The sequence below is a fragment of the Oncorhynchus kisutch genome, linkage group LG2 (assembly GCF_002021735.2).
Source record: "Oncorhynchus kisutch isolate 150728-3 linkage group LG2, Okis_V2, whole genome shotgun sequence".
Classification (NCBI taxonomy): domain Eukaryota; kingdom Metazoa; phylum Chordata; class Actinopteri; order Salmoniformes; family Salmonidae; genus Oncorhynchus; species Oncorhynchus kisutch.
The window spans coordinates 754842-769561 of NC_034175.2; the positions used below are offsets into that span (position 1 = coordinate 754842).

The 14720-nt window shown below is 42.0% G+C and overlaps 1 protein-coding gene across 1 annotated transcript in view; it reads right to left on the minus strand.

The window, feature by feature from the left end:
- Positions 1 to 14510, minus strand: part of LOC109877515 (collagen alpha-6(VI) chain-like) — a 32001-nt gene extending 17491 nt beyond the window's left edge. Inside the window, 10 exon segments of the mRNA XM_031836500.1 lie at positions 3 to 578; positions 683 to 1240; positions 1394 to 1475; positions 1478 to 1953; positions 2073 to 2690; positions 2812 to 3375; positions 3644 to 4231; positions 4316 to 4924; positions 5233 to 5360; positions 14382 to 14510. Coding sequence (XP_031692360.1) covers positions 3 to 578; positions 683 to 1240; positions 1394 to 1475; positions 1478 to 1953; positions 2073 to 2690; positions 2812 to 3375; positions 3644 to 4231; positions 4316 to 4924; positions 5233 to 5308 — 4147 coding nt within the window. The 5' untranslated portion in view covers positions 5309 to 5360; positions 14382 to 14510.
- Positions 14511 to 14720: the final 210 nt, after the last annotated feature.

Sequence of the window (14720 nt, forward strand, 5' to 3'; positions counted from 1 at the left end):
ACCTGGTTTGCTGGTTTGGCAGAATTCAAAGGAAATATTTTTGTGCAGTGTGTCTAGTTTATGGAAGTCATCCACAAAGAAAACCTTATTCGTGTCCCCTGCCATGAGCTCAAGCTCTTGCTTATTTGCTCCAACCACTCCGATGCTATAGACTATGATCCCATTGTCCCGTAGCTCCTTGGCTGGCCCAGCTAGGCTATAGGGGTCAGTAGCCTCACCATCTGTGATCACCATCAACCACTGGGGAACATTTAGGGCCTTTCGCCCGCCGTACTGTGCACCAAAATAACCCAAGGAATACTTGAGTGCCTTTCCAGTGTAGGTGTCTCCACTGGGCTCTCTAAGCTTTGTGATGGCACTATTGACGTCTCGCTTAGATTTGTATTCGTTGAGTGTGAATTTAGACTCGGGGTTGTCTGAAAAGACAATCAGACCATAGCGTGTCTGCTTCTCCCCAACAGAGGTTTCATTGACCACGGACTTCATGAAGTTTTTCATTATGTCAAAATTATCTGAGCTGATGCTGGTGGAGCCGTCCACCAAGAAAATAATGTCTGCGATCTCCGTCCTCACACACTCTGGTGGAAGAGAAGAAGAGAGAGGAAAATATCAATGTCAAAATCTAAGAAATGTGAACTCATTGTTGCTTTTAAGTAATGTTTCATGAACCAAGTGCACTCACCTCTCTCCGGATCACAGATTGCCAATGCCAGTTGGCTATCCAAAGCCTTGAGTGCATCAAAGTCCCTCTCGGAGTAGACCCTCTCCTGTGCGCCACTGATCTCCAGTAACTGTGTATTGTTGGCATTGACCACCCCAATAGCGTAGATGATCACACCCTTGTCTTGAAGTTTCTTGGCAGGAGACATGACCTCATCCTGTGCCTCACCATCGGTTACGACAATCAGGAACTGCTTCACATTAGTGCGCCCTCCTTTCGGTGGGTCAAAGAACTGCGAGGTGTAGGACAGGGCTTTGCCGGTATGTGTGCCCCCGCCTATCTGTTGCATCGTTTGTAAATCCTGCAACATGCCTTCCTTATCGTTATGCTTGTTGAGAGGGAAGATCACCTGTTGGCTGGTGCTGAACTGTATGATGCCCACGTGCACTTTATCCAGGCCTATGTCAGATTTGTTGATGATGGATTGCATGAAGACCTTCATCTTCTGGAAGTCTGGGTTGTTGATGCTACCTGAGCTGTCGATCAAGAAGAGGACGTCCCCCTTCATGTCGTTGCAAACTATGAATAGAGAACAAATATTAATTTAGCTGTTGTTATAACTCAATGTGTGCTCATAATCAATCCCTGGCAAGAGACAAGGTGTTTCATATTTTTACTGAAATCAGAAAATAAATAAGATGTAACACTTAAAAACAATAGAGATGCCCTTACTATCAGGGGAGCAGATATCTGTGATGATGTCATTTTTTATTGGTTTCAGAGAGTCAAAGTTGTTGACAAAAACTTCTTCTCTTGGCTGCCAGCAATCTCCAGCAGCTGTGTATCGTTAGCTAGCTTCACCCCAATGGCATATATGGTGATGCCCTGCGCCCTCAGCTTTGCTGCTTGATCTTTCACGTTGTCTTCAGACTCTCCGTCTGTGATGACAATGAGGTACTCACGAACTTTGTTACTACGGGTGGCCTTAGCCCGATCAAAGTGGGGACCCATAGAGTTCAGCGCTAATCCGGTCTTTGTGCCGCCTCCAAGTTGGATGATACCATCCACTGCTTTCTCCACTGAAGGTTTGTCAGGGTAGGTTGTCAAATCAAACTCAAGAGCTGGTGTATCAGAGAACTTTACCACACCCACGCGGACATGATGCGGTCCGATGTGGAATGTGTTTATGAATTTGTTAATAAATGTCTTCATGTCAGCAAAGTCTGGATATTCAATACTCCCTGAGTGGTCGATCAGGAAGAACATGTCTGCTTCATCTGTCTGCAAACAGCCTAGAATCAAAAGAGAAAAGAAAGCACTAGTGTCATCTCGGAGATCACATTATGTCTGTATCAACATTCCTCTACAAATTAAACAACAAGAAGCATTGTTACAGTCATTTTGATCTCACTTTGCTTGGCAGTGTATGTCCTTGCGTTGTCTTTGACTGCTTTTTTAAGGATGTTGTAGCACACACTCTTCTTCAGGCTCTTCTCCAGGGTCTTGAGCTTGGCAAAGCTGTCCACATGCAATACGTGCTTGTTAGGGGGATCTGAAGCGATCTGTCTCAGCTCGTTCTCGTCAGCATCCTTGATCCCCACTGCATAGACAGTGACACCAGCTCTGCGCAGTGCAGCGGCATGAGAAGTTATGTTGTCCTGGGACTTTCCGGTGATGACTATCGCCACCTGCTGCACCCCCTGTTCTTTCCGGCTGCCCCTCTCCTTGATAAACATCTTCTCCCTGGCATACTCCAGGGCCTCGCCAGTGTATGTGAGACCGCGACGGTAGGGCAGGATCTTGATGAACTGAAGGATATTTGTTTTTTCTTGGAAGGAGTTGAGGTAGACCTGGGCCGAGGCCTTGTTGCTATAGAGGACGATGCCCACCCTCACCCTGTTGAAGTCTATATCTAGGCCGTCTACTATCTTGTGGATGAATCCACGAACTAACTGGAAGTTTGCAGTTCTATTGCTCGAAGACTCATCAACTATAAACACAATGTCAGCCAGTGAAGCTTCACTGCAATCTGCAATAGAGAGGAAATTGTTAGTCAACAGCAATCTGTTATCCTTTATGTATAATGAGCAACTATTTCACAAGAGATCAGATATTCACTTAATTCAGCAAAAATCCACAAATGCCCTTACCGTCAGTCACAGTGACCACCTCTTCAGTCTCAAAGACAGTCTTTAGCGCAGAGGTGATGGATGTAGTCTGGTAAAAGAATGGCGAGGTGGCCATTAACTTTAGCTCTGGAAGTGTAGATTCACCCAACCCGATAGACACAATGGTTGTCCCTTCAGATTTGATAGTACGTGCCACCTTCATCACGTTATCCTTCGAATCCCCCCCTGTCACCGTGACTAGAAACTGCCGGTAGCCTTGTTCATTACGGCCACCAGACGCTGTAGTGAAGAAGTGTGCACGGGCGTATTCCAGGGCATCGCCCAGGTGACGAGACCTGTTGGGACGCAGCGGCAGCCTGAATTTCCTAACAGCTGCCAAGTACTCTTCCTTGGTGTTGTGGGTGTTCAGTAAGAACTCCACCTTGGTGTCCTGGGCAAACTGGGCCAGACCCAGGCGCATCGTTTTCGTGCTCGGGTTGAGTTGGTTGACCAGTCGCATCAGAAGGGTTCTGACCAGCTGGAAGTCTGCCTGCATCATATTGCTGTCCACCAGGAAGAAGATATCAGAGAACTTTGGGATTAGAGCTGAAAAAAGAAAGAATAATTGTTATGACAACAGTGTGAATGTATGTCATATTTTATTTTCATTTTTTAGAAATGGTCCTTTGAATGTTGACTTTAATGTTGGCACAAGCGGCCGTAACCAATGTCTGCCTCTCAAGGTTGCATACTTTTGCTTAGAATGGTATCCCATGGTACAACTAAGACAAGTCACTTGGATTACATACTTTGCAAGTTCAACATTCACAATTTGTTACAACATACAGTATGTTTCCTTATAAAAGTCCCTTACCCATCCTCTGGTTCTCCATGGAGACACAGACAGACTGCAGCAGACCCTGAGAAAGTGTTTGTAGGGCCTGGAAACTTTCTATGTTGACCAGGAAATGCTCATGGGGCCTGTTAGCGATATACTTCAGCTCGTTGATGTTGGCTGCCCCAACTCCAATAGCAAACACAATGACCCCTTGCTGCCTTAGCGCCTTGGCTGGCAGCGTTACGTTGTCCGCAGACTCCCCGTCGGTGAGCACCACAGCAATCTGAGGCACCCTTTGATCAGCGCGGCTACCGTTGGCCTTGGTGAAAAACTCTTCCCGAAGGACAGTAATGGCTTTGCCGGTGGCTGTGCCTCCCCCGAGCTGTGGAAGCCCGTCCACTTGCTCCAGTAGGGCCCTTTGGTCCGTATGTTCCCCCAAATGGAATTGCTTCTGGATCTCATTACTGAACTGGGCCAGTCCTACGCGAACCTTGTCCGCTCCGATATCCAGCCCCTCGATGAAGCTGTGGAGAAACCTCCGAACCTCCTGGAAGTTTGTAGGGCTGATGCTGCTGGAGCCATCCACAAGGAACACAATGTCAGCCACTGTGGCGTTGAGGCACTCTGGAGATTAAGGAAAATAATAATATAATTTATTTTGTAAAGAATATTTTTCAAATGGAAACAATAAATACACTGTTATAGTACCTTGTACCACTTTGGATATTGGTCTCTTTGCCTCATCTACGGTAGTACATAGCACCTGGATGAGGCTCTGGGAGATCCCCTGCAGCGCAGCAAAGTCTGACACGCTGTACACGTGCTGGTTGTGAGGTGTAGTGGCAATCTCCTTCAGCTGATCTTCGTCTGCTTCTTTGATCCCGATGGCGTACAGCGTGACGCCCTGCCTCTTCAGCTTAAGGGCATGCAGCCCCACATTGTCCATTGATTCACCGTCAGTGATCACCACGCCGATCTGGGGCACGTTCCTATTCACCCGGCTCCCTGCGCGGTCAACAAAGAGTTCGTTCAGCAGGAAGTCCAGGCCCAGGCCCGTGTTGGTTTCACCACCCATATAACGCAGGTTTGTAATGTACTGCAGGATGTCCTGTTTGTCCTGGAAGGTGTTGAGGAGGAACTCGGTGCGCGGTGTGTTGCTGTACTGGACCAGACCGATGCGCACCTGGTCGGGGGCCACGTCAAAGCTGTTAACCAGCGTGTACAAGAACTGGCGAATCTGTTTGAAGTTCTCTGAGCCGATGCTCCATGAACCGTCCACCAGGAAAACGATGTCGGCCACGGCCTCTTCCTTGCAGACTGGGAGGGGAAGAAAATGGTCGTCAGCCAATGGAATTCCGTAAAAGTGTCTAAACCACAAGTTTTTGGTGCATGGGATGAGCAATGAAAGCAATTAATCAATAAATCAATCTATTAATCAAATGTTATTTTTATCGTGCTTTTATAAAAACCCATTTCTTATAACTGCTCAGCAGTCTAAAGCCCCAAAGAGTTGGTCATAATTTTGCATTTGTGTGGTATTTCTTCAATGTTTCTATGTTTATTCCATTCTGGACTGTGGTCTGCATTCTGGAATGATTCAGATGTCAGGAGACAAACATGCTTACCTGTTTTTTGTGCTCCGTTAACCAGAAAACATGTTGCTATGGTGAAGATGGCCAGGAGGCCCTGTGTCCCCTCCATGTTGGAACGTTTCTCTAGTCTCTCTCCTTGAACACAAACATGGACAGATCAACTGTTGGAACACAGAAAGTTGCTGTTTATCAGATCAAGTTGTGTTGACAACAGATTAAACTGAAATGTGGTTAGATCTAATTTAAACATAGCATCCTGTGACATCCTAGCCTTCATTTATAAATGTTTCTCACACGATAACAGATTATTTTGCTCTACTCATGCTCATGCTCAGGGTTGGGGAGTAGGATTACATGCATTACATTACACTTCAAGGATTATTTAAATTCAAAAAGGATGTTTTTGCAAAATAAACTAATCTAACACTTGTTTTTTTCAATGACATTCAAATCAGCATTGAAAAAAGGAGCAAGTTTAAGTTTGTTCTACCTGAGCGAGTCTGACCACAAATCAGAGACCAATATGATGGCACACCAAATGTGTTTGATGGATTGCGGGAAAAGAGCAGGAATGGGCTTCTGTAGTCTACAGTCAAAGCTATGTCTTCCAATGGTGTGACTGCTGTCAGCTTCAAAAGATTATCCAACTTGAATAAATGCTTGGCGGTAAGGATGACAGCAGTGGTCTAGTCTACGGCGATACGGATATCACTTATTATTGATATCTACATAGCGCATTGATGTGAATCACACTGCTGCTCTCTCATTTAGCTATTTGCGCCTTATGGATTGTGGTTGGTTGTGGATGGCTGTTCCCAAATCTATATGATATGTGTATTTGAACCCAATAAATGTTTGAAGTCAAGAAGTTAAGCTGCCTATCAATCATTGTTATTGAAACCAGTGGACAGCCGGTGAAAAATGTGGTCTTGCAACATCTGCATAGTGCGGATCCCAGCCTATGGAATAAAGGTGGGGCTTTTATTGCTCAATCTAATTCATGCTAATCCCAAAAAAATCCATAGGCCTAATGGACACATGCTCAACCTTGTACACTTTTAATAGACTTACAAGGGACAATCTGTAGTTGCTACATCCATTTTTAGACTTATAAATTGTATGTATATGTGCCTCATGAGCTTAATTCAACTGTCACACTTGTCATCACGTTGCCCTCTTTGGGTACAGCAAGCTCCATCCCCCTCTCCCTGCCTCCTACAACTAGGCTGCTGTGGTCAGAGAGGTCGTAAATTCCTGGAAGAGATTATCTCATAATGGCCACAGTATAGTGACAGAGTGTATTTTCAGAACAAAGGAATTTCTTCCACCTCACAGAACTTGAGGTCCGAACAACATTTATGTTCCGGAGAAGGTATAAAAGATCGGTGAAGAATCCAGCTACGAACTGGTCCGTTTGGTACAAGTTTGTAAAACTCATGAGAGACGGTGCGGCCACATTACCATAACACTGTTAATATAATAGCCTCAGATATGAGGTTTACATCTAATTGTTGTATAAGATGAACGAGTGAGGATGATACTGTTTGTAAAATTGTGTAATGTGATTTTGGACTGTTTAATGAAGGAAACTCCAATTCCATTTTGAGTTTAACTAAATCAGAGGACCGCCCATGAGCCCAGTTAGGGTCGGGCATCCTGGGACAGGCCCTTTTCTGCAACTCACGAATAAAACCCCAACTTTGAGAAGTTTTCAACAGACCATGTTTCTCTCAATCACGAGAGGACAAAGGTTTCAGATGATTGCTGAATATTTTAACCATACCACGTGGTTAAACTCTTAAGACTATCGATACCGACAGAATAAGAACAAGTCTTTGATATTAATTACTAGTCTGCAGCTAGGAATTCGGTATCATTGAACGTGAAGAACTACAACCGCCGAAACATGAATGAATGTCACACTGAACTATCCACTCTAACCACGACAGAGAGAGAGAGAGAGAGAGAGAGAGAGAGAGAGAGAGAGAGATGGACAATTCTACAAAAGAAACAAACTTTCCAACAGAGATCATGACGACACACTGAGTGTAAATATATATATTGATTGTAATTGTTCCCGAATGAGTGAGCGTTCATGTGCAAAGGATTAGCATTTCAATTGTTATAATTATCTACTCTGTAGTGACTTCTTAGTCGACCTCCACTTCCCCTTTCGTCTAACAAGTCGCCATGCCGGTTTAGCCCACTAGGGCACATTCCCCTATCATTTCTTGTAAACATATTTACTTGTTTGTTTATGAACTTCTGTGATTGTTTAGTTAGTTAATAAATAAATAATTTAAGACAATTGATGTATGACTCATAGTGAAGACTGGGTTCATGCAGATAAGCAACAATTTACGACGTTTGGAATGAGACTAACGTGAGGTAAAATAATTAATTAATTAGAAGACTAATTGATCAGATATAAAATATTTGAAAAGTTATATTAGGAAATTATAACTTTGTAATCTGAATATTTTCCTTGGTGCCCTGACTTCCTAGTTAATTACAGTTAAATGATTAATCAGTTGATCGTGTAATACTAATTACAGAGAATCTTTGATAAAAACGAAGTCTTCAATTTAATGATAGTAAAGACACGACACTCTCCATGAGAACTCAAAATATAAGAATGTTTTACTCCATTGTTTGTAAACATTGTAAATGTAAACCAACACTGTAAAGCCTCATAACATGGACATCATGGATGATCAGTCATTTTGATATCATGGATGACCTGTCTATTAATCTGAGAGTGGTTACATTTCTCCAGGCCCATTCCTTAGCTTTTTATCAAAACAGAGGCGGGGCAACCGTTTTGTTATTGTTTCATCTGTGGATTTGCCATGTAAACATCTGCATATTATCAAGATATTAAAGTGTCACCAACAAAAAGGTAAACAATAGGCCTATAGCAAGTGCAGCATATGACATTCATTTTTCCCATGTAAATTGCACTTTTCAGTAGTGCTCAAAGCATGCCATTCCATGAGCGAAGAATTCATCTTTCAACTCAAATCAATGAGCCCAATCAATCCTCCATGACAACAAAATCATAAACAACAGAGTAGGGCTAATGTACAGCACAGCCTATAAATGTCTTAAGGACAAGATTCAGCTAATGTAAAACAGCCTATAATGTGTTTAGGATTCAGCTAATGTAAAACAGCCTATAAATGTGTTTAGGACAGGATTCAGATAATGTAAAACAGCCTATACATGTCTTTAGGACAGGATTCAGATAATGTAAAACAGCCTATACATGTCTTTAGGACAGGATTCAGCTAATGTAAAACAGCCTGTAGAAATGGCCCATGGAGTTGGTGGAATAATCCTTTAATTCATTGCCATTTACTCAGCTGGGCCAGGGGCGCTTTAATTAGGTCAGGTGGAAATGTCCGACAGATCTCAACTCCATAAAAGGAGGAAATTGCCATCGCTTGATCTCGCTGCTTTCTCTTCCTTAACTCCATCTGATCCAGAAGTTCTGTGCGTCCATGAATCCACGTAAGTCCACCGACTCTGTTACCTTTCATCTGAACTATCTGTTGCGATCCGGAGATGGGCCATCAGTTATTGTTTATAGTTATTACCGCAGAGCGCGGCTTGGAGCGCACGCTTCAAACAGTGTAATGTGAATTGTCAATGATCACGGCCCTACGGATCCTCATAGGCCAATTATGCAATCGATATGGTTCATATGTATTGAAATTAATTATATGTACACATGAAGACAATTGAAAGAGTGAAATGAGAAACGTCATTGTTTGCTAACTGATTGACTTTGATAATGGGGATTATAGATCGTATAACCATTCACTGTTTGTATTCATGATTTATGATAAATAGTTACGAGCCTAAATGACTCACGGATGATTACTATTGACTTCTTAATGAACTGAACTGTTGAAATCCCTAAATTATGTTAATAATGAATGATATGATTTGATCTTTGATTATGAATTTGATTGGATACATGTTATTTGTTTCCTTTGTGATGCAGCACAGACTACTCAGTAAATATACCACTTATGGTTAAAGGAATTCCTGCCTCAGTCTCATCCATTCCTCTGTCACCTGACACGTGACCACCTGTTCACCTTCACTGTCAGTCATCCTACCTGTCCAGCTACCCACACAGATTCCACTAATCTTTCACAGCCTATAAATGTATTTAGGACAAAGACCGTTTTGAAAATACTTTATCTATGGATTATAGATTCGACCGCCATTCCCAAATGGATTCCAAATATGGCGTCCTATCTTGCAAAACTTACTGTATCAACAGAGTGTGTGTGTGCCTGGTTAATGTGTACTGTATGTGTCTGGCTGTTTAAGAGTCTTATACCATTGCTTGTTGAGGCCCGATCCCAGTGAGTTGAGAAATTCAGGAAACAGGGGTCCATCCTAACCGGATGAATCTGGACGTAATCAGGATTTGCAGACCGCCACTTCAAACAAGAATCGCATTTGAATGACAGTGATTGAAAGGGTGGTCTTGACATCTCATTTGTTCAGGTCAGAGTCCACTGAATATACTTACATCTGGGTCTAACAGATCTCCATGCACATTTCCTTCACTCTCTGTTCTCTACCTCTGTTTATTTAGGCATCGTTCAAAGCAGTTCCTTTCCAGTCAACAGAGGAGGTCTAAAGAAGTGGGGGCCCATTGTTTTCAATGGCAAATCATCTATTCCACTCAAACTGTGGTCACAGATTGACCGTGAACATTCAGGCACAAGGGATCTGTTAACTTAGGGAGTACTTTAAAGCTTTCTACAGGACTGTGATTACACAGCCAACATTTGGTTTACCTCTTCATGACGAGTCAAGGTCAAGATTGTCTATGGTCAGAACGGTCCAGTACAATTATCCAAGACTGACTCTTTAACGTAACATATAAATCAACAATAGGGTTTCAGTGGCTGGTTGATTTCAAGCTTCATTTCTGTTTGTTACCTATCAATCCATGTTGAACTGATGACTGTGGGGTTCTGGTAGGCATCAGTTAACTGCTTTAGCTGCATGACTGTTCCATTAAACATACACATCATCATCATAAAGCCCGAAGACGTGAAAGGATCCTATTTCAGAGCTCTTCACTACAGCTGTATGCTGTTAGCTCTGCTGACAAGACGTCCTAGACCTATGGGATAACCAATGCAATGTCCTTCTCCCCTCTTTCTCTAAATAGAGAAGCCTAACATTTACTTCTTATCACTTTCGATTTACAGCTGGTGCCGGCTGTGTTTTATACACAGACGTTGAGGCTTTAGGAGGTTTAAACAAAGAAACTTGGCTGTTTAATGTACAGAACTACAGGTCATGCTAGTCTGGCTGTGGACCACAGGGGCTGTGTTTACACAGGCAGCCCAATTCAGATCTTTTGTCAATTATTTCCATATCTGATCTTGTCCCTAATGTGTAAACAGCAACAACAAAAAACACATGGCATCTGATCTTTTGACTTATGATTTACTGTATACCACCACCATACTGTATGTGGATCACAATTCTGATGGTACATATGTGACCTCAGTCTAGATGCTCAATTCAGAACTGATTTACTCTGAAGTGTTTTTTTTGGACATGACCTGCCATTTACCATGGCAACCACCCCAACATTAACTTCTACATGATCGGTGTCCCTATACTGGGACGGTTGAGCTAACGTGCGCTAATGTGATTTGCATGACAGTTGTAAGTAACAGCAAACTTTCCAGGACATAGATATGTCTTATATGAGATGAAAGTTTAAATGTTTTTAATCTAACACACTGTCCAATTTACAGTAGCTATTACAGTGAAAAATACCATGCTATAGTTTGAGAGAGTACAACAACAAAAAACGTTTATCCCAGCAACTGGTTTGATATATTCACCTCTGAATGTAAATAATTGAATTACAGTCAGTAATCTTGCTCTGATTTGTCATCCTGATGGTCCCAGAGATAAAATGTGGCATAGTCGTGTTTGATAAAATCTATTTTTATATTTGAATGTAGGAACTGTGTTGTACACTTTGAACCCCTGCTTTCTCTGACTCTACATCCACCCTGCCCGGCCATCTACTTCAGAGGCTACATCTGTGTGAATGAGCAAATCTGATATGGGTCAAATGTCTGGACACGGAGTCTGGACACTCAGAAAAAAGATTGGATATGGAAAAAAAAATGTGAATTGTGTTCTTCGGGTAGCTGTGTGAACAGTCAGTTTGTTTACACAGCCAGAGTGTTTCTCAAAAGGCTTTTTACAGGGGGAGTGACAGCAACTTTTCCAGAACCACTATCACAGCTCATTTCAATCATATTCAACATTCAGAAGCCTGTGAAACTGTTCCTGTTTTAAAAAAAATGTTCTTATAGATTCTTATTTGTCATGTAGCTGAGTTAGATCACCTTGGCAGCAGTAGTTTCTGCAGTCTTACTGTTATTCACAATGTGGCGGTTGGTGAGTGATATCTATCAGTGGCTGAGGTTTCAGCAAACCAATGTTGTAGATTTAAGTAATGTAGTGTTGGCTACAATTGGGTTGCCATGCAGTACAGTAACAACCGCAGTAATTACACAGTATTAATAGCATTGTACTGTGTGACCTTGATCATCAATAGAACAGAACACTACACTGAATTCTTATTGTAATGATCACATTGTACCAGATTGCTTAACTATAACAATATGTAAGGCTACTTGAACCATAAGCAGTTGGAGTAGCACTGATTAGATGTTATTGCTCGGCTGTCATTGGCTTCAAACTTAGCACACTTCTCTGATTTGGCTGTGATATTTGGCTGTGATATGATGCAGTACATCTGAGAAATTAAGTCAGGGCACTTATTGATGTGGCTGTTGTGGTTTGCATGTCATTGAAGACTAAAAACAGTATTGTTTGTGTTGCAAACTTTTGACAGACGTATATGAAAATATGTGCTTTGGCAAGATCAAGTCTGAGCTTGGGGGGTGAAACAATTACACATTGCCCTAAATGGTCTGAAAGGTCACTTTCCCATTAATTGGCTCTGTCTTGTGTATTAAGCGGAAATTCCCCATTATGATATTCCTCAACAAATGAAGGGTGCACGTCCATGGGCATTGTGATGCAGACTGACACAACAGGAAGAGAACACTGTTTATCCTGAAAGTAAATAGAGCAACACTGAACGATATAGTGAGAAAGTATCCAAACTTGGTCTTAACAAAAGTATCCCATCTAAATGAATAGGTTATTTGGAAAGAGAGGTGGGGGGCAGGGCAGAATAATGGTTACAGATGCAGGATCTTCATTTCACCAGTTTCTCACAACAGGAAAGAATCCTACAGCAAAAGGTAATGTGAATTATTGTGTGGGTTATAATGAATGGATTTGATGAGCCTTCATGTGGTGTCGAGGAAGGCGTGACAGAACCTGTAAACACACCTGGAGCAATTTCCTGAACATGAAAAAAATATTTTCCCCAACAGCAATATAAACAGGAAACCATAAACAGTCACTAGATGGTCTGGTCTCTGGGTTGGACCTACTGATGGATGTATTCACTCTGGTGTGTGTGTGTAGCACCTATAAACTGTATAGGATGTGAAGCACCTATAAACTGTGCTTGACTGTGTTTATCTGGTCAGACGAAGACTCAACATCGTGTCTTGACTTTACAACCAGCATCAAACATTGTACCTGCTCAACCTCAATCCTTGATTCATGGTTTCCTGGAAAGTCAAACTATGGAGTGAAACAAAATAATGTACCATCTTTGTGAGTGCTGGCTGCCTTTATTCATAAAGCATTGTGGGGGGCTCATCTAAAATCCAGAATCAAACGTGCGGACATTCATCTGGGCCAAAGAACAATCACACTGTCTTAGAAAAAAAGGTTTCCCAAATTAACCCTCTGTAGAAAAGGTTCTACAAGGAACCTAAAAGTGTTGGCTTCAATAGTTTTTTACCTGGAACCAAAAAGGGTTCTTCAAATAGTTATTCTATGGGGACAACCGATGAACCCTTTGAGGTTTTAGATATACACTGTTAGAAAACAAGACATCATAAGGTGCTAACATCCCAGCATCATAAGGTGCTAACACCCCAGCATCATAAGGTACTAACATCCCAGCATCATAAGGTACTAACATCCCAGCATCATAAGGTGCTAACACCCCAGCATCATAAGGTGCTATCATCCCAGCATCATAAGGTACTAACATCCCAGCATCATAAGGTACTAACATCCCAGCATCATAAGGTACTAACATCCCAGCATCATAAGGTACTAACACCCCAGCATCATAAGGCGTCATCCAGTGACAAACTTCATTAGTGAACAAATGTACTTTAACAGAGGAATGGTCTATTATGCAACTGTACAGCATGGTGATTAATGGTGGGTAGTATGATAAGCATGATCTGCAGTAGTCTGGAGTGTCTGTGAAATACTGTTACAGCATCCAGCTGGCAGGAGGCTCCACTACCAGTGAACACCATTTATCTACAACCAACACACCCATTTTGGGAACAAAGACTGTCACAGAATGTTTGAGAAAGTTATCCAAATGTTCTCAGAACATGATTTTGGCAAATGGACAAGAATTTCTTACAATTAATTTCAAGCACACATGCACGTACGCACATGATCCGGTTTATCCACGGCAAAGAGATATATTTTCCATAATAATTTGAACCTAATTAATTTGTTCAATACACTCTTCAAACATGTTGAACATACAAGTTGCGCATGCTGTCTATAGCCAAACTATAATCAACAAGGCAGCTGTATTATCTTTGTAGCCCTAAATGGTTAACATTTCAGAGTATATTCACTTGCTGAACTTAAATGAACGCAAACTGCGACGACAGGTAGGCCTATCCAATGGACACCATCATTAGAGGGATTTGTGATCAATTCACTTCAGCCTATTTATTTTATTAGCCTACACGATTATTTTACATTAAAAAAAATGTACTTAACTTTGCACTTAGAATAACATCCTCAAAACCACCCATTGAATTCAAAAGTGTGTCTATAAAAACCTACATATTTCCAAGTATGTCCCTCAAAAGGATAATTAGGCATATACACTGAGACATTGTCAGCAAATTCTTTAAATCACAACATTTTTGTATTATTTAAATGTAGACTAGGTTTGCATGCACAACAAACAAAAAAAGCGTGCGGAAAATGTATAAACTTACAATGTGGCTGAAGCACTATCTGGTGCGCGCAGGCAGGAATCCCATTCCCTTATAGAACCCAAAACCCAATCTTGTTCTGCAGAAATTGGTGCGGCCGGCCACTCCTCACACCCCGCCCCGAATCATCGAATGGTTAGGCAAAGAGTAGCCTACAGTATTCATCCCGCTACTATTCGGTATAGTCTACACGACCTGTGCGTCATACACACCCCTACATCCCCCTGAATTAGTTCTACCGGGAAACTTGATGTTCGGAGCCGCGGGAAGGAATTCTAAGGAAATTCTGAAGCAGATAGAAATAGGAAAGTGATGTAACAGGGGTGGTTATTTGTACCAGGA